Raw genomic sequence first — 21,597 nt, forward strand, 5'->3', positions numbered from 1 at the left:
GGCCCCGCTAACCTGCACCAGCAGGATGAAACATGGCTTTTCACTATCTAAAACTTAAAAACTGGCAAACACCAACATCTTGCTAAAGTCTGTCCAGTTCAGTACCTTTTGTCAGACTTACTACATAAGCTGGTAAATTCCTCTTAACCATGTCAAGATGGGTCAGTAAGACCTGATATAATGACTCCATGTCAAGATGACCCCTTGTTAGGTTTTATGGGGTCATCATAACTAATTCTGTTGTTAAAGCTGTGTTATTTCCTACAGGATCCCTCATGGAAAGGTCAAAGCTTATCAGTGGGGTTGAAGTTACAGCAACATAAAAGCTATTGCAAAACAAGTGATGACTGAGCCTTAGGTTAGCTCCAGTAATATTACTAAGAAAGACACGAAATAGAAAAGACAACCTTCCTTGCTTAGTCTCACCTACACTGAATGTATAGCATATGTACAGTCTAGTCTTCTGAGCCTCTGACTTTTGCGTTTTACATGTTTTATGGTGGTGTTCAACCTTGGCTGAACGCCCTAAAAACAAATCTTTCCATCAAAACAGGGAGAAGTGTGAACGTGATGCTTCTTTTCAATGAGTGATTGATGTTGTGTGTTGTTGTGAAACGCTCCACCAGGGCCGAGCTGTGGGCTTTGTTGAGGCTGGCAGGTGAGAGAGATTACCTGTTGGTATAGAGGTTCTACATGAGGGAACGAACAAGCTCAGACAGGAAAGATGGCTGACCTATTTCAGAGTTTCCCTGCCTCGAAATTAGCCCAATGTTGGAAGTTTTATCTGTGTCTATAATAGATCACAAGTACATCTCTATCAACACAATCCGCCCTGACATTAAGACTCTAATGATGCCTTAACGTGAGTCACTAACTGCAGTTCAATCATCGAAAGCCTGCATTGATCTCATAATCCATTATTTTGTTTAATTTTCAACAGACATACTAAAGCACGCAAAATGTTTAAATCCAACTTGTCATCTCATGTGCACTAGTACTTCATTTGAATAATTAAATCAGTGATGATACAATCACTGCTTGGCACTGGTGACCATGGCAGCATCAATGAAGAGTGAACAACAAATAATGCTGCACAGAAATCCAAAAAAGGCTAATTTAACAATGTCCTCAACATATTTTAATGGTCAAATATGACATATTGTTACTAAGCTGGCTGGATGGTATGTTATTCTGCAAGCAAACAAAGAAATACAGCTTATATAAGAGCAATACCTCTCAGTGCTTGTGAGACTAAGTCAGACTGCCCTCAGTAAGTCGCAGCACAATGGGCCTGTTCATTTTGTAATTGCGTCTGACCTGTAGGTACTCGACAGAGACACCTCAATGGAGCTGCCGTTCACAGTACGGATTTACATGGATTTTCAATCATTATGGTGTAGACAAACACCATTTCACCCATCTAAATCCTTTTAGCTCTTACAATGGACACATATGAAGTGTACTGATTTTTTTTTTTTTTTTTACGTGGGCAGAGTTAATGAGTGGGGACACCACTGGGAATTACATAATCAGTCCTGTAGGCAGGATGTTAGAGGTATAATTTCTTAAAATCAACCATTAATAAATGATCTGACAGAATGTGGCTGCTTTTTTTGTTGACCACTCGTGATATACAAGTTATTCTTCCCCTGTAATATAAAAGATCAAACATTTTGCATTTGTGTAAAGTTTCATCTGGCCAGCTGTGAGCACGCAGCAGCGCTACTACACAGAGCCACGACTAAGAAAACAACAGCCGTGCTCTTTTTTGATTCTTTCTGACAGTTTATTAAGTTCGCCAGGTTCTGCTCTTCATGCAAATGATCTCACAAACCTCAAACTGAAGCCCAAGGCACCCCTAGTTTAGTGGAACTACCTGAAGCTGCACTTTCTTTACAGATATATATAACAGCCTGATGAGTCAGCTACCTTGCACTCAAGTGATTTATTTATATATATATATGTATGTGATGCCAATACTCCATGTAACCTTATATGAAAGAAACACCACATAAAACTGTATTTCTGCAATGGCATGGTAGTCATATAGTGAAGAAGTTGATAAAACTTACTGTAGGAGAAGGTGAGGCGTGGGGTGACATCACTTTCTGTGGCAGCTATATGAAAGCAACCAACAAGTAGAAAAGTGTAGGCTGGGAGACAGAGCAAAGCCATACTCATTGTCCGCATGCCTCCTCAGGATCGCCAGCCAAGTTGCAGTATTTGCCTTTCAAGTTTTTGGGGAATTCATGAAGAGCGTCTTTTTTTAACCCGTGTTTATTTTCTCTCTCCCCCTCTCCCTCTCTCTCTCTGTTCGTGCAGCTCCAGGCTCCTTGAATAGAAGGTCTATGCTCTGTTGAGAAGCCGTGGCGCTCCGTCGGGCCTGCAGACGATGCTGGTTTGAAATGATGAACTACAACCTCTAGATCAAGACAGAAAGCCTCCACCGATCAGCCTCCATGCGTACACGACACCGCAGGGTCTCAGCTGAGATCTGTGAAGATGCAAGAAAACAATATTAGAGCTGGAACAATTAACGGATTAATCCATTAGTCAAATGACAGAAAAATAAACTATTTTGATAATCGATTAATTGTTTAAAAAATGTTCAAGTAAAAAGGAAAACATTCTCTCAGTAGTGATGATTTGCTGCTTTTCTTTGTCATTTGCAACCGTGGTAAACGTATGATGGATTTTTTTGTCTTCCATTTTATAGGCAATTAAGTAATTAAATCTAGTCTACTTTCTCCTTCAGTGAGGTTCATGCTGACCTTTTAACTACACACTACACATCAGGTTTTATGGTATTGCTTTCAGTTTCTGTTCAGAGGGGTAAGAAAGTTTTATCACTGTATTGATCATTAAGAGAAGACTATATGAATGAGCCTTGATGGTGTGTTTGTCTACACCCAAATGCTCAGGTCAAGTTAATTTCATAGTGTCGCCTACTGACAAACAACCTCGTGCTCCCAAAAGCTGCAATCTGCACATCTGAACTCCTCATACCTGCTCTATTGCTCACTGCTCTGGAATGAAAAGAAAACAGCAACAACAACAGACTTCTTGGAAGTCTTAACTAAAGCTCAAAGACAATGAAAAGGTGTGTCGCCCAGATAACGGCTCATATTACAGGACTGACAGGAGTTGCTGTCCCACAGTTTTCTTTGGCTTAAACATTGATTTATTACTGAGTGGGAAAAAAATGACAGGGGTGATACACTATCGCCACTAATTCTGTACAATGTTTTGATTCCCACAGGTCCTAGAAGACTTCGGTCCTGCCTGTTTTCAGTTGTGATGACAAATTAATGGAGATAAAAGTGTCCAAACTTGGTTAAATATTTGCGTAGGCCTACTGCTTCCATTCTCCTCAAATCTATAAAAATCACTATTAAATTTGAGTTGTTTTTGTCATTTAATAGTTGACACTGGCTAACTCCTTTGTCCAGAACTTTTACAACAATTCTTAAGAAAATATCAGAAAAAAAAGCCACAAGACAACTATTATACCAGTAATGGAGTTCTGGGGCAATTCACTGATGGTGATTAACTGAACGTAGTGAGACGTGAAGGGAAATTCAATACAGACATACCAGTTACAACTGCAAACACTCCATTACAGTTGCCACAGGGAGCACTTCATTAAATGAAACCAACAGGAGATTCAGTTTCATCTGAGGTATGGCAATCAATAGCAAAAGGTAGAGAGTGAAGCTATTCCTGGTTTCTATCAAGGGGATCCTGACTCTTAGTCAATAAGCAGTCTGACGTGAGCTGCAAACACAGACATCTCCAAAATCTGAGCTGGGAAGATGACATTTGGAGGAGGAGGAAGGCCATGATAAAGGCCAGAGAACAAGACACAAAGAGGGTTATTTCTACAGCAGTAGTGACACACAGATGGGACTTGAATAGGAGAAATACAGGCAGACTCTGTTCTGTCCATTTAGTCTAAGAAATGAGGAATAACACAGCAAAGGACAAATTCAAAAAGAGTTAAAATTAAAAGTCTCTCAAATATTAAAAAGGATCTCATTACAGGAGATCTGTCATACCTTTACCACAAGTACACTGTCTAGATTTGTACAGTAAAAGATATTAAAGGAAAAATAATCAAGGGTGTCTGGACACTGAAGAATTTAGGCCTACAGCAGTGGGATTGTGACTCTTAATGATCATGATGACAATAGCAGATGAGGTTATGAAAGACTTCTGCTTTTAAACATCTGAAGTTTTGGCCAGTACCCCCCTGCCAGCAGCCTACGTGATGCCAGTGGACTGTAACATGTAATAGACAAGAAGGGCGGCCATAAGCATCATTAGTATCCTTTGTGTGGGACAATTCAAAGTGAGACACCACTTGACCAACAAGCAGCGGAGCTACCATCAATTCTGGGTTTGTGTGACAGTCCGAAAAAGAGACCCGTATGCATCAAGCTGAATCCAACTGAGGTACGTAGAGAGAGCTCAAGTTGGCGCGAGCGAGAGAACAAGGGCCCCTCTGACAGCACAGAAATCTATATGCAACTCTGCACTTCACTGCTCTCTCCTGCATGATGCATAAACTGAATCATCCCTTTCACTCCCTACACAGACGTGATAGTGTGCTCTGGATATGGATAATCCTCACCCATCTCTCTCTCTCTCTCTCTATGATCTCCTCTAAAATCTTTGGAGTTTCTCTCTATTTCCCCTCCAGCAACATATCAGTTTGACATAATCACTGTACATGTCATTAACTACAGATCATTAGAAAGTCAATAGTCTAATCAGGTTTGGTTCCATTAGTGGGGGGGGTAATAGATCTTTGGTTCCTTGACCTAAGCAAATATTATTTATTCATATACATGTATATAAACCAAGCAAAAACACAGTATGATGAAATTGATATTTATGCATTTCATAACAAAAGAATGAAAAATGTGGCCTATTATTTCTTTATCATTAATGCAGTCAACTTGAAGATTATATGTCGTTTAACTGATAAAGAACTGATAGAAACTGAGACAATGCTGTATTTGCATCTCTAACCACAAACCACAAACATTTAAATAAAGCACACAAAGACTTCAAGCCTGAAATAAAGTTTTAGCCACATAAAATCAATCCGTGTCTCAGGAACAGTGCGGAGGGTGAGTAGCTTTTTGAATCCTGAGTAATGTCTGAAGAGTTTCCTTTCAGGCTCCCTCACAGCCCACAAAACCAGAAGATCAGGGCAGCCTTTGAAAAAGTTCCACAGGCACTCACCACTGTTTACAAAATTTATATTACTGCGAGCGCAAGTTAATAATTGAAGGCGACTGAGAAGAATGTATCAATATTTTTATCTACTCAGAGATTTTCTCACCTGAATAATGACGTCTGGACACAATGAGGACGCTGATATTGAGAAATACTGATACTGAGAAAGATATTAGTGAATAAATCAAAAGTGAAACTGTAAAAACTGTCAAAATTAGTGCTTTGAAAAGAGAGAGGGGGCATCCCCACTGGAAATTGAAATATCTTATGCTTTTGGATAGGAAGTAAGTGGCATGAAGAGTTGTCACTATTTGATTGATGGTGCATAGGCATCAGCTCACTGGCTCCATCATCCATATAAGTAACAAGAATAGTTTTGACAGTCTATGCGGTGAAAACAATTACCCGAAGAAGGGAAGAGACCATTAAATGAAGCAATAAGAAGCTCTGCTGGGAACAGAGAGTGAATTCCACACAAGAGAAAAACTGATTCATTAACACATCTGGTTGTAATAAGGATAAAAATCCCAACATTGTCAACATCAAACTGAAAGCTTTCAGAATAAGCTCAACCTGAAAAGCAAAGTGGAATTTACTATATAAAACAAGTGAGAATCAATCTTTGGACATTATCTTTCCTGCATTGTCAAAACACTGTATGTCACAGTGCAGTATGTCACAAAAGAGGAAATTAGTTTTATATTTAACCAAACAGGGAGATTCCCAGCAGTTTTGCCAGTCATTTCCTGAAATACAGCTCCAGCCATATAGTAAAACTATCACTATATATCACCAAATGGCAAAGACTGTCCACTGACAGCACTACTTATAAGACTCTGTGAGTATTATAAATAGCAGCACTGCTCAAACAGGTGGCACCAACATTAGCTTTTGCCATTCGAGTAGAGTAGGAGGGGGTCAAGGTTTCTTGGATTACATACACAGCCTGTTGACTGGAAAGTGTTGACGGATAAATACGACCTTTTGGCATGCCTGTCATCTCAGGAAGCCACCTGTACACACACACACACACACACACTGGACACCTACATGATGCCCCTCGGACAACCCGGGTCACGTGCTCCCAGATGTGGCCTTCAACCTGCGATCAGCACTTCCCCCTCCTGCCCCCTCGACACCTCCACGCCACTGAAGGGCTCTCAGATGTGTGAAGGAGCAGATGCGAGATGTGGAGGATATCATCTGTCAGGAGAGGCTTTAATGGCGGAGCACGCCCGCACATATGGACAGAGTGGCTGAATCACCGGGTGAGCGGTGTGGGAGTGCAATGTTGACACAGTTCTGTACCGGTCCTACTGCCTCCAGGTTATTTTGCAACTATTCATCCAGGACTAAAGATACCTATCTATGAGTAAGATGTGACAGCACCATCACCAATCTCACGTATCAGGTCAAAATGAGTTCTGACAAAGCAAATACAAGAATTTTAAGGTATTATCACATTGCTTCCATGAACTAATTTGGTGTTTCCTGTAAAGAGAGATTGTACCAGCTTTCATAAGTGCTTAGTATTGTTGCAACATAAGTTATTGCAAAATGGAGATTTACGCATCACTTAATTAAAACAATTGCACCGCCCAAACTAGTTTGTACATTTTGTTGTAGGTGTATGTGATGTGCTGTGTGTACCTTTCTATTCTGTATGGTGTGTTCTGTGTGGGTTTTTTTTGTTTGTTTGTTTTTCTTGGGGGGGGGGGTTGCTTTTTACTGTTTGTTGTTGTGCTGTTGTATGTTTTTTGTCGGGGACTACAGATGCAAATTAGTTTCAAGCTAACTCTGGTGCAGTGCATCTTTAATGTTTCAAACTGCACACTGTCCCATTCAATAAATAAATAAATCACATAGATAAGTTGTTTCTTAATATTTACACCCAGTAACTTCCAGGTTCAACTGTCACTGAGCTAAATTAACAAACAGTATAAACATGTGTTCCCTCAAGTTTCCAAGCTTTGTGCTAAGCTAAGCTAACTGGTTACTGGCTGTATTTTTTATATTTTACAGACATGAGATTGATATTGATCTTCTCATTTAACTCTCAGCAAGGAGGCGGATAAGTGCATTTCCCAAAATGTCTGACTATCCGTTTACATTTTTAATGGTTCAACTGAATTTGTGAAATACTAGTTGGGAACTAACTAATATTTACTAAGAACTTAGAAAGGACTTTAAACACAAACTTAGTCATGGATTTCCAAATAGCTGGTCCAGTCTAGTTCACCAGTGGATTGAAATTTGAAAGTCTGCATTTCTGATTAGGGGACAGTGGCGTCTGAAGAAATACCCTCTCTTCTGCTCGACCCACTTTAAGTCCAATCCCCAGACCCAGCTAAGAGTAATTAATGGCTCATTCATCCCTGAGTGAACCATACAGCAGTAATTATGACCATATGCTTTTCCAAAGACTTTTAATTGCCTAATTAAAATCTTATTAAAATATTGAACAGAGATAGGGGACATTTTGAACTTAAGGTTCAGGGGAGTTAAATTCATCAAGCTTGCTTCTCCTCAGGGGCTTCCGACACACGGTCAGAGGTGGTGAATATTATCACAAGTGCTGACTTCTTAAAACATCCTGAATTTGAAGCTATCAGTCACTAAGAATGTATTGATAGATTAATGTAATATATGGCTGTGAAAGTGAATGAGCATATTTCATCACCTCTGTCTTTGAAACCTATACAAGTGCCTAAATCAACCCGTTCCCAGAAGTGAAAATATTCAAAATCATATTCCATTTCATTCCATTTCCCCTCTGAGCAAATTTCCATAACAGATGTGGAGCCAGCAGAAGCAGCTTGCTGATGAAATGTAAAGTAGCTGAGCTAGGTCTGTCGCCAGGCCTGCTATCACTATCAGGGCCGAAGTGGGTGAAAGAAGAGCAACGGGGGCTCCACGACAGACAGAAAAGTGCTTTAATATATGGAGAGGGGAAAGAGACCAAGAGAAGCAAATGAAAGGGCAAAGACGCTGAAGGTGCTAATAAGTATTTCTACTCACCTCATCAAACTCAAATGTATTTAAGTCAACGACACGTGCGTCAAGTAAGTGAGATTCATTGCATATGGTTAGATGTGGCAGAAAAGGCTTTGTTCTCAAAAAGCTTTGAGTAGCGAAGAGGATTTATGCAGGGAGAATTAATTCCCCTTTATGAACATTAGATCTTAGTTAAATCAACAATAACAAAGAATAAATACCACATAAGGAGGAGTTTGTTGGTGGTGGAAGAAACTCCAGCACAAAACATCTTTGGCGTGTCAAGTTATAATGTCCATGCTGTTTACCTGCATGAATATGATTGGATGTTACTGGTCACACAGCTGTGAATGAGCCAGTGATTGTGAAGCATATTGGAAACAGCTGATGCCAATCAGCCAACACAAGCACAACTTCAGTGCTCTTCCTGAACTGATGCTATGCTTTATTTCTTGGTACATGTTAGGAGATGGAAAATCACCTGAAAGTAACTAATCTCACCAGACAAATACTAGACTCAATGGGGTCTTTATTACTGTGTGAGAGTCGTGGCTTTGTTCCCTTTTTTATTCCTGAGCAAAACACATCAGACAGGGCATAAACCTAGATTAAAACTATTCATGTGCTGTCATTAATACACTTTCAAACATGGTAAACACTGAAGAGAACCTGGCAGAAGTTTGAACGTTTCTCTGTGTGCACTCTTTTCAGTTTTCAACAATCCAGTGTAAGCTGATCCACTTTTAGGAAGCCTGCCTAGTTGATCTTGCTGAAATGGCCTATTTCTTTTCTACAGCCTGTTGTACTGTTGTCACACCATTTACTGAGAAAGGGAACACCCACATCTTTGAGAGTATTGAGAGTTGTATTATTTGATACAACTTTCAGACACTAATACTATGTTGGTAACCCGTTTTAACACGCCATTTGTCAATTGTTGCAATAATTAAATTAGTGTTACTTTTCCACAGACTAGTAAGAGACATTTCCAAAAGAAGGTCAACAACAAAGCAACAAAGAACAAGATATCTTAACGTCTAGTCTCCAGTATGCGTCATGTACCAAAAATGCTGGATCTTACATTTCCAATAATGCAGCAGCATCTTATGTAAGACCCTCCTCCCTAAACTAAGGACATCATCAGGGTTATTTTCTCAGAATTTATAAACAGGCTAAGCAGAACTCCTTAGGACAAATAAACTGAACTTCTTGTGTAACATCTTTCTGTAATCTGTCGTCTTTTTGTATATTATCTCCTTTTATTAGCCTTTTGAACCCCTTAGTCTATTGACCCATTATGTGCACATGATCCCTTAGTGTATACATTAGGTGATATAATGCCCAGATATTCATGTTTACAAAACAACTGTATCTGTACTATCACTACTGATCTGCAACCTCCAGAGAAGAACTTTCTTCTTTTATGGGTTAAATAATACATCTTGACATTTCCTGCAACAACAAAGTCATTGGCGTACTAGAGGACACTGCTGCCGTCTACACCACAATTGTTTATACTATTGTTTATACCATGATAAATATGTATACTATAATAAATATTGCTCATAAAAGGAACAAGAACACTATGTAATCAATGTCAGTGGGGTTTTTTGTATTTGTATTAAAGAGAAATAAAGCAATATTTCACTGACAACTCAGTTAAAGTTGTACTGTAAGGTTGTTGGTCCATCTTGCAGCTCTGGTTTCTTCTTTCTCAGAAACTCAACAGTCGAGTTTGGGCGTTAGTACATGTATTTTTTTTACTAATCCCCTTCAAGAACATGTCAAAGAAATTCTGAGTGTTATATGTGTTGATAAATCTGACTTCACCTGCATATTAATGAATGTTAAATCTCCCACACTCACATTAGCTGCTGGTGGAAAATTCAAATCACCTCTCTCTGCCCTCAACACAATCATGCTCACCAGTAAACTAAATGATTGCCACCTCACATGTGTTAATGCTGCGGTATTAGGATGGGGGGGGGTGACATTTCTCAGAGCTTTTCTACATTGTGTCAGTCTTCTGCTGAAAGGGAAAAATACCTTTACTGCGTGCGGGCTGTGATGAGATGCACAGATGAAGCCTTTGCCATGAAATTACAGTGTGGAAACGTCTTTCCATTTCTCTTTTCCATTACACATACGGAGCAAATGCTTTCAGAATCAATAATGAGTTCACTGACTTCACACTAACCTTAAAGAAGAAGCCTTTAAAATACATTTATACCAGGTAACATTTTGTTTAGACCGTTCAATGTCCAAAATGTATTAGGTGATATGAAGTAAATATTCAACAAAGAGTTCTTTAGACTCTAGTAACTAACATGAACTTTAGCCTAACCACACCTTCAAGTCTTGGGTTAGTGCTTGCTCACATTGAACCTAAGCAGGACTTTTACTGTCACATAGAGTAGTAACCAGATGGCAAGCAGTGTAACAGTTTGGACAAGTCAAAGAAAGTGTAACCATATGTAGTCTAGTCCAGCAAAAGCAACAAATTTGTCAAGGACTATTTTATGAGAGAAATAAAAAATATACAGTATTATACTGTTCAGTGCGCTGCTTAAGATATCGAGGGCCTGTCTTTTTATGAGGGGTCCTGGCGTCTGCCAGACACAGGTGAGGAGCTGTTTCAGCTCTGGCTGCTGTAAGTAGGTCAGGCCTGTTGAAACACTCACTCCCATTTTAAATGTCTCCACTTGTTTGCCATATAAATCTGTCTGCATTTACTGGAGTGAAATATTGACCCTGATAGAGAGAAGACTGATAACATGGCATCATCCTGGAGTGCTTTATCTCTCTTGTTCTTGTTTACCTTCACAAACTTGATTAGCTACAATAGATAAGTCTACAATAAAAACAACAGTATGCTGAGGCTGTTGTTTAAATACATGTAGTATATTGTGCACTGCTTGGACTTTTATTGTGCCACTACTGCACATATCAAACACTAAGAAACTAAAATATACCAAGATTAGCGACAACTTTTGTATGTCAAATATAATATGTTGAAGTTTATTGCTAAATAGAATTGAATCACTTGATAAAACCAGATGTGTGTGAGTATTTCTAAAACACAAATTGCTTCGAGGGAAATATATCACAAATAGAACCTTTGATTTAGAGCTACGACAATTAGTTGATTAATCGAAAATAGAAATAAATCGGGCAACTATTGTGATAATCAAATAATTATTTTAGTCATATTTAAGCAAAAATGCCAAACATTTGCTGGTTCCAACTTCTTAAATGTGAGGATTTTATGTTTTTCTGTCTTCTGTGATGGTAAACTGAATTTCTTTGGATTTTGGACTGCTGACTGGACGAAACAAGACAATTGAGGATATCAACTTGGGCTGAGGGAAATTATAAAGGGCATTTTTCACTATTTTCTGACATTTTATGGACAAAATGACAAGTCCATTAATTGACAAAATATCCTGCAGATTAATGGATAATGAAAATAATCATCAATTGCAGCCCTACTTTGATTTAATCATTAAAAAGACAATACTATGTAACTCTATATAACACTTGGAACCTTCAAGTGAAAAGAAATGCACTGCATTCATATTTGCGGCCCACGTTAATCTATGGACCATTCAATCAGTAGCAATGCACTGAAATATTTATCCTCTTTGAAATTGATTAGACTGGTGTGGCATCCATGAAAGGCTGTAAACAAAGCGGCGTGGCTGTTCTCCCTTGATGTCCACAGCAAGAAGCTGCACGCATTCCAATAGCTTAGAGGCTTAGACAGCAGCTCAGGCTATAGGCCATTGGGCAAAGAGCTGAACACATCCATCACTGTGTAAGTCCGATAAAAGGCTCAGAATGTCCACTTCTCCTTATGCCCATCAACGACACAAGCCACGGACACGCCTTAAACTCAACTACGGAGTTTCTCCGGGTCTACAAAGCACATCGTAACACCAAGTCACACAAACCAGTGAGTGACACGCTGCTCAAGGCTACACAAGTCTCACACAGCTACTCTCAAGTGCTTACTATAAAGAGTAGCGATGCATTTCTAAACTAGAATATTATGTACTCGCAAAATGTGATCCACTAACTGTCTGTCAAAGGACTAATGGATTAATAAACTAATCATATCAGCACTAATAATGATCTTGCTACTGTAAGCTCCATTAAGCCTCAACAAAAAGCAGGTTAAATTTTATCGGCTCAGATTTTCACTTTTTAGTGTGTTAAAAATCCATTCAGAATTAGTTGAGCCTGGCCGCTGAGAACTATAGGGGGTGTTGATGATGCGACTCACTGACTACTTGCGAAAACCTTGTGAAATACTATTTAAACAAACTGCTGCAGACAACACAGTATATTCAGGAACAGATTTTGGCAGAGAGTTAAGCAAAAATTGGATGTTTCCAGAGAAACTGTCATGTTTTTTTTTTTTTCACCATTTTGAAAATTACAAGCAAAGATCAATTATAGTCTAGGGAGCTGTGTGTTCATCTTTGCATGTAGAATCAGGTTCATGTTCACTCCTCAATCATACGTGCAGTCTACTTAAAATGACACCTGTGAGAACGGGTTGAATACTGATCCAGCTGTGTGAAAAGTGATTTTGATTTATGATGCAGAGAGTTCAAGCAAATGCCTAGCAAGCCTTGCCAGACCATCAGAGGGACAATAAAATTTCTGTAGCTCCTTATTTGTAATTTTTTAGATATTAATGTATTTTAGGATATGTCTTTTGCTTGGGGTCATTATTTGCATATTGCTAAAACTAATTTAAGTAGCCACAACGCTCAAAGTGCCATTATAGATTCCCTTTCATTTGTAGTCACATTACACTCAGATAAAAGACAGAAGACAACTTTTAGGGGATACAGATGGCATATAGTGCTCTGTGAGCATAACGAGGGAATTTCAAAATAGGTTGATAGCGAAAAGATTGCCTGTCTGATAGTCTCCAAATCAAGTTCATGAGATAGAGAACACAAATGAACAACTGATCCTGGGGCAACAAATACGGTACAGATGTTGTCTGATGCCTGCGGTTGTACTCGTTCATCTCTGGCTACAATCACAACCACATGTCTAAAAATATCAAGCACAAGTCAAATCCTCCCTATTCGCCCTCTTTATTTGACAGATAGGCCACATTAGAATATCTTTGGGGGAGTGGGCTGTCCTCTTTATGTGGGGTCTAAGAGTGGGGCAGCTGCCCCCCACATGCAGTGACCTCACTTAGCAAAGATCAGTAGCAGGCTGCACATTCTTTACTCTAAGTCTTCAGGAGTCACTTAGGCCTTGGTATCCCAGTCATCCAAGCCATCTTGTGAATCCTTTACCATACTGATATTTGGGGTAAATTCCAATCATTGACATCCAATATCCTAGACAACCAGATTTGACCTATGAGGGCAGCGTATCAGGAAAACCATACGGGGGAGATGAGCTCTTGTCACTCAAGAGTATCAGCCTATACACCACGCTAATGCAGTCACTCAAGGGCAAATTTGTCATGCTAGCGTTACTCATTTAGGTCTAATTTTATGTTTATACTTCACATTTTCCCTGCACCCTTTCCCATTTTCCCTTTCAATCATACTGTACACGACCTAGCACACAACAAAATTATGGGGGCCACATTGATCCCTAGGCTACATGATTTAATGGCTGACTGGCTGCTCTATTTAAGCAGACAAGCATAATAAGGGGATTAGCAACTTATCAGATGACAGAGTTCAGTGTGCTTGGCTGCAGGTACGTATACGGGCAGATATCCTACATCACATGATTTGTTAATCACTGTGCAGATGAATAAATAAATTAATTCATTCTAGGTAGGTAAAAAGTTTGGATAAAATAACAATAACGCAGTTTTCACTGCCAGAATGCTCTCATGAGTTAGCTGGGAGAATGGCGCTTCTCTTCAAAAGGACCCTTAAAGTTCATGTACCTCTTTGTTTGTAGTGAAAAGCACACACACTCGTGTGTGTTTCAAATGCAATCAGAGTCCTGACACGTCCATACAGAGCCCCAGCCCCCACAGCTGGATGCGTGTAGATGGGAGCTGATGTCATGGAGAGATGGAGGTGAAATGATGTGTTACTAGAAAGCTGAGCCTCCGCACTGTGATATCAGAGCACGTAGCATATCCTCAGACATCTTCACCTTCTTTCACAACTTAGAGGTGAGGGCCATTCAGCTATGTTGCAACTACACAGACAGAAAGCAATGAATTATGAAATTCCAGTTAATAATAAATCATCCTTTTACTTTCAGATGTAGTTTTTTCCAAGAAGATCTGGAAAAAAAGATTTGCAAAAGGATGAGGCATCTTCCCTATAAACTAGAAATGGTACAAAGGGTCAAAGTCCCACTTAGGCTTACAAAGATATCCGTATAAAAAGATGAAGTGGTTAAGTGGAAAACATTCAGGTCTCATGTTAGCAAACATCTACACTTTGTAAGTATCCTAACGTCACTAAATTCCCAAAAACGAATAGCCTTCTCTGCAACTTACGCAGTTCTCTGACGTTACCACAGGGAAAGCAAGTGATTCATCACATTATTTATAAACTATAGGGACATTAATCTGACCCATAAGCAGGAAGGGAATAAACAGACTTGTATTGACTATATCACAAACTTCACATAAAGGAGAAATGGACAAACAGAAAGGCCAGAATTCAGACTGTGAACACATTTCTCTTTATCAAAAGCAAATTTTAATACATCTGCACTTCACCAAGAGGGCATTAGCTTTGTGCAGTTTTGTGTAGTTAAGTTTTTGTTTAGTATAAACTGAAAGGAGGTAAGATTACTGAGAGAATTGAATTTCACCAAGAAATCTTATGAGTAATACTGGGAAAATACCTCTGCATATTTCTTCAGTACTATAATGACCTCCAACTAAAAAGGTCTGACACCATTACTTCAGAATTTAACAAGAGTACAATCATCGTACACAAGCACATATTCTACAGTAGTTATGCACAAGTTGACATGCAATCAGTGTATTTGGGAAGCATGTATCCATTCTCTGTGCCATAAACCTGTAAGACTCATTGACCACAGTAGAAGTCATATTGAGGAAAAAAAAAACATCAACAGTGTTAGTTCCTGTGAGTTTAAACTGCACCTGCATGCTGAACAGCTTCATCCCCTCCAGATGTCTGGAGGCCTCACTAGACCCAGAGCCAGCACATCTCTAACTGTCTCCTCGACTGCCCAGACTCTGGTGGATAACTGCCAGAGAGAAAGCAGAGAGAGCGATCTGAGCCCTGCAGCCACTCACGCTGCACAAAAAGTGCTGAAAGAGGCCATAAAATGGCTTGTGCTGTGTCTTAATATATCACATCTTCAATCCAATCTGATGAATTATTCAGACGGTGCTATCTACTGTGCCTCTCACCTAAAACATCTGCCCTGCCAGCCTGTCTGCCAGGTCTGGCCTGCACTCTGTTCTGCCACAGGAAGCTTTTAGTCTGCTGCTGTCCTGTGGTCTGTTCCATTTAACCCCCTTCTCTATCTCTATTTCCATCTCTCAGACTAGAGGCATAACGCATTGAGGAAAAGAGATTATGTTACTGTGTCATATAAAGATCAGTCTGAACATGTATTTTGAAAAGAAACCAGTACTTTTTGCCACAATCGTGCAAATCTTTGAGTTGTCAGGACAGGGGTACCCTTGATAGAAACTAGTCTGTACAACAAGCAAAAGGGTTTAGAGCTGTTCCAAATGGTTACACTTGAAGGGAGTGAAAAGCTGGCCATCATAGAGAGGGGAGCAACGTGACTCATTTGTACAAAGGAAAAGTGACAGAAATAGTTGTGTGGAAAAAGAAGACCTTAGGAGTGAAGTTATATTTTATTATATTCTATTATATTTCCTATCTCCACTTTCTCTCATGGCCAATCACTGCATGAAGTGGGCGGGCTTGTTGCTTCGTCAGTTTCAGAAAGTTACAAAAATGTTCAGACACAACTCCCCCTCTTCTGATGTTGTAAAGGTGTGGGGGGCAGGGAGTTTCAGAGGCTGTTCAACACCTGTCAAGCACTTCGGATGAAGCATACTCACAGCTATGCACAAGCCAACACTCTGCTAACTAAAGTCAGATTTTACCATAAAAAAAGCAGATCTGAGCAAAGCCTTTGACTTTGGGGCAAGAGGCTCCAGGGTTACATCACGCAAGGGGGGGGACACCATGCACAACACAAAAAAGGTGGTATTACAAACTTCCAGACTGCCAAAGTGAGGAGTGTTGATGGAGTATAAATTGTGCGCGCTCACTACACCCACCCTGCACTGTTTATGGATCTCAGCTGAGCATGAAATGACTAAATACCCTCATCTCTCCACCTTCCTGTCATCCTCCTTTGCACATTTCTCATTCATAACTTTCAGCAAGGATGTCTGAATGAAAAGCACGTGAATCACCCAGCACTATTTGTGTCCAAGGTTAGCGAAGAACAAGTGCGTTTGTCAGTCAGTGGAGTGAAAAGTTTCAACTAATCAATGTAAATCAAATATCTCCCTGTAACATACCTCTTAAGAAAGGATGGTACTGTGCGATAACACTAAAAGACAGAACAACTTGTTTACAGTGAGGCAATTAGACGCCTGTGATCAGAGAGTTACGGCAGGAATGCCTGAAAGGGTCAGTAGCACCATTAGCAGAGTAAAGGGCACAACCTGGAATGCTCAGAGATATCAAATCACAGTGGTGGGGGAGGGACAGGCTGCTAAACAAGGCTCGGTTGGAGGCTGATTCCATTAATCAGACCTACTCTCGTTCTCATGTCAAGAAGCACGCATACATATCCGACAGCTAACAACAACCTGACGCACGTTTGCTGCATGTGACGCCTCATAGTTGTCCCTCAGGTCAAGTGTCAGGAGTGTAGATGCTCGCATAGCTTTGAGGATTAAAATAGAACTTTATTATTAAACATGTAACATGCAAGAGGAACAGGTGTGAGATGAAGGGTGATGGAAACACACCCTGAAAAGACAATTTTGTAATTCTTACACCAGCACATGAGAAACGCTGACATACGTGTAAACATACTCCACATGGTTGTTTCACAGGCTTGTGTACAGTTAAAATGAGACTGCGTGAATAGAGACGAGGCCCCGGAGCTCTTCATACGTATGTGACATGTTTTGGTGTGTGTTTTGTACGGGTTATACGTCAAATCTGAGGGGTCTCTGTGACACTGGAGCAAACAGAGCGATCTGGCCATGTTCCATGTCCACAGTCATTTCCCACATCGTGGCACAGTGCTGGACTGGGAATAAACAGAGGAGCCCGCTGTGCTCCCAGAATGCATGTTTGCAGAGTTCCCATCAGTGAGTACACAGTAATAGGACTCCCTGAAGGCCTGTATTTAACCTTTAGGTTACAAGTGGCTGGCCACTCCACAGCCCACCCCTCCTCTGCCTCTGCTATTAACCCTTTTCTCGCTCATTTTAGTCAGCACAAACAGAAACAGAAAAGAAGTCAGATCAAATCACAAGATCTAAAGATTATGTGACTGAAAGATTGCCTTCTCAACTGCTGTTTCCAAGGTCAAGAATAAACTCAGAATTTCAATTTTTGAGGTAACACAAATGAGAGGCCCTTAAAATGTTGAGAAAAAAATGGAAATCTCAACATCTCCAATTACAGCACGAAAATGAAGAATGAAGATCATGTGATATGATCAAAAATCTGCAGAACAAGACATTGTGAGGTTATTTTGTCAGGGAAACATTTTACCAGCATCACTCATTACCATCCCCAGAGTTAAACTGACACAAGTCACACACACTAATATAGCAGAAATGACCTAAACCACATTTTTGACGGCTTTCCTTTCTGCATTCTACACATTTACAAATTTGATGCCAACTTAATATGGTGAGCAGGTTTCTACATAATTAAAATTAACAAAAAAAAATATATCTATACCATTTCTCTGTTCTGCAGAGTAATTAGTGAAGACAAATTCTTATTTTAGGAGAAGCTGTTTTTATTTGGTCTATGATGTGTTATCACAGTGAGAAAAGCATTTGTCTTTGAAGTCAGCAAGCAACATTTTGTCTAAAGTTAAACTGCATACCTGGATTTTTCTAAAATAAATAATGGTATAATCTAAACTATGATCCAGTTCAGCTATGCTCTTGTCACATAAATTGTAGCCTGTAATTGAATGTATGCTTTGTTTAAACTTGTGTTATTGTGGCATGACATCTAAACGTCACATTTGTGACACCAAACCATCATTTAGGGAAAAACAGTGCATAAAAAAGTAAAAAAGGAAAAATCTCTCTCTCTCACACACACACACACACACACACACACACACACACACACACACAATGACAGAGTCAACCTGACTATATAAACAGATGAAGAAGAAGGATCAGAGTAGCCTAATGCTGAGAAAATGCCCTTGGGATATGCTGACAAAATGGAAACATGTGCATATGGGGCCAGCATAGGGGATTAAGCTGTGATAAAACTGTGTGATGAGTATGATTTATTTCTTCTTTGTCTTTTTTTTCCTCTGAACAGATTTAGTAATCTGCAACAGGTTGCTCACTGCTTTGAGCTGCTTCACAACACAAAAGCATAATTTTATCCTTTTGCTACATTCCTTTCAGCAAACTTGATCCAGAACAGCGCTGCATCAATACATTTTTCACTCTAAAAAAAAAAAAAAAAATGTTTCAGTGTTCCAGTTAAACTCTGCAACACTGACTGAATACAGGAATCCTCTGCAAGTCACTAGCAACATGTCATGGAATCTATTTTTGTGATGAGGTCTGGATTTTAGATATTGATATAACAGGCACCATGCTTTACCAACGAGCCAAAGCTTTTCTGACAGCATCATACAGGCAGTTCATTGTCACGGCCGCCGGTATCCAGAATGCAACTGCCAGCTGTTTTCTTTGTGGATCAAACCAAAAGAAAACAGCAGGCCAAGGTCAGCACAGACAGGCTTTTCTCCTACAGCGGACAGATGAATCTCCATATACGAGGACATGAAACAAAAACTCTCTCTGTCGTAAACGAGATAGCTCGGTTGATTATTCCACCCTCTTGTGGAGTAATCAGCCATTCTCAAAAATTCATGAAAGCTCCTATTTATTCAAGCACTGTTGGGTGTTTGTTGCTAATTTGAGTATCTGTGTCTGTGTGAAAAGCTTGGTTGGGAGGGTTATCTCACATGTCCAGCTGCCCTGTTATTAAGTACAAGCTAGACAGGCTTTTGAGAGGGATATCGAGCTGCCCTGAGGGTATGTTCAGTATATAAGATGTCACTGATGCTGATTTTCCTCTTGGGAAACTATGTGCAGCTAATAAAACCAAAGCCCACATGCTTGATGGAAAAAAACATATTCTCTTATTGCTTCAGAGCACTGTTTGCTCTGTCAAAGTCTAATGACACAGGAAAAGGAGCTTGAGCACTTTTCAAGTAAAAGGTACTTGGCAGTGCTCAGTCAAGAGTAAGCGACGAGAGTAAATAAAAATCTTGGCTTGACCTCCTCATTGACTTTCAACAAACTTTTCCATTTATGGTTTCTACCCATTAACTACCACCCACACATCTAACAATTTGGCATTATTCTCGACCGCGCTGCCAGCAGCGTGTGGGTGAGATCTGTATTTCACACAAACACACAAAACACCTGATGCTTATGTTTGTAGCTGCTAACATCACATCATGAACTCCTTATTAGTGTCACGACACAAAAACTTCACCAGTTTTACTGAGCTGGCTCTCAACCATCACAAACAGACGCACCACGACAACTAGAACTTTGTGCTCATATTTATGTTTGTTCCTGGTTCAGCTTTTCCACACTCCTCTAGGTGCACAGAGAGTTTTGTTAACTGGTGGAGGATGTGTGTGCACCGGCCGCCGCACTCACTAACTTCTATCTGTGGAGAGAGGCCCCCACTCCCAGTGACAGGCTCACTCTTGATAAGTTGTGCTTTAGCTTGAAGAGTCAGGGCCATCCTCTGTTTTTTTACTTCTTTTCTTTTTTTGCTGCATTACTTAAGACACACACAAGCCAGAAAGCCTAAAAATACAAACACACCCAGGTTAATAGCTGTGTTTCCAAAGAAAATGACTCCAAGACCAACATCTCATAATGCAAGGGTAGCTCCTACACATACACAATCACCCACAAATACAAGCATGAGACACACACACAAACACACAAAGAAGCTTGCACTCAGACTGGATCTTTAATGACCCCCTTGCCCTGCTATCACCTTGTGATAAAGACCTACTGGAGGGGACTGAGGGCTGTTTCGTGTCAGCTCACACCCACTTTTCCCTTTAAAGGAGGGAAACTAACAACAAACCTCATGCAGGCTCAGTCATAAAGAGTTTATAATTCTCTAACAAGAAAATGACAGGTTATCCTGGCTTCATTTCAAAAGGTAACCGGAGCTGCAGTGTACTCACATCAATGATTCATGATGCCAAGGCACCGCACAGTTAATGAACACAAGGGTAGTCTCTGTAACACCAGTACTTACGCTCTGTCCCACTCAGCCGTGAAACCAAAACTCTCTTTGGATCTAAAAAAAAAAGGTTTCCCACAGGTGACACAGACAGAATGAGTCGTCCTCCAGGAAGTGTCAAAAGAAAATCCACAGAAACAGCAGAGTTGAAAGCTCTGGGAGATGACTGCTCTGAGTCCGCAAGTCCACACTCTCGCTCTCCCTGACACCGTGTCGTACTACAGCCCGCCTCTGCCACTCAACACACTGGAGCTCCTCCCATTACACACGATCAGAGAAGGAGGGAGGAGCAGAAGGGAGGTACACATCAGCATGATCTTTACTCATGATTGACTTTAACTGCCAATGTGCAAGTTTAAATATTCTGGAGCATCATTATGTTTTAAAGGGTATTTGACACAATATAATTAGGAAACTATTTCAGAGGGTTCAGGGCAGAGGGACAATAAGAACCAAGTGTCCTCATAAAAAGAACAAAACAAAACAAGACTTTATGACTCTGTTTGATCATTTAGTTTTTTTTAAGACTGTAGCATAAACCCTAAAGAACCTATAGATCAATAAGGTAATCAATGAGCTGTTTTGAGCTTTTTTTCTCCCCATTTACAACATTATAGCAAGCAAATAATTTTTTTTTTTTTTTAAATCTCATCCTATGATTCTCTGGTCACAAGACTGCTGACTGTTTAATTGGAGAAATCACCACAACCTTGCGCTAAAGCCACATTTTGAGGTCGCACAAGAAAAACATTCATGCAACATACCATGACTTAGCTGAAATTACGTAAGCAGCCACTAAGTGAGACAAAGGCATAATCATATTGAAAGTAGCCTTGGAGCTTTTTCTTTTTTTTTTTTT

The 21,597-nt window shown here is 40.0% G+C and overlaps 1 protein-coding gene across 6 annotated transcripts in view; it reads right to left on the reverse strand.

Moving 5' to 3' along the window:
- The window catches only part of sema4ba (sema domain, immunoglobulin domain (Ig), transmembrane domain (TM) and short cytoplasmic domain, (semaphorin) 4Ba), an 82,966-nt gene that overhangs the window by 23,811 nt on the left and 37,558 nt on the right, over window positions 1–21,597 (reverse strand). For 3 of the 6 annotated variants that reach the window (XM_067589721.1, XM_067589725.1, XM_067589724.1), the window contains one exon: window positions 2,073–2,494. In XM_067589721.1, the coding sequence (XP_067445822.1) occupies window positions 2,073–2,190 (118 nt within the window). In that variant the 5' untranslated portion in view covers window positions 2,191–2,494. Of the gene's footprint in view, window positions 1–2,072; window positions 2,495–14,167; window positions 14,428–15,352; window positions 15,460–20,753; window positions 20,950–21,597 lie in introns of those variants that run through there. The other 3 variants (XM_067589722.1, XM_067589723.1, XM_067589720.1) reach the window with 3 other exon arrangements.

This window comes from Thunnus thynnus, chromosome 5 (assembly GCF_963924715.1).
Source record: "Thunnus thynnus chromosome 5, fThuThy2.1, whole genome shotgun sequence".
Taxonomy (NCBI): Eukaryota; Metazoa; Chordata; class Actinopteri; order Scombriformes; family Scombridae; genus Thunnus; species Thunnus thynnus.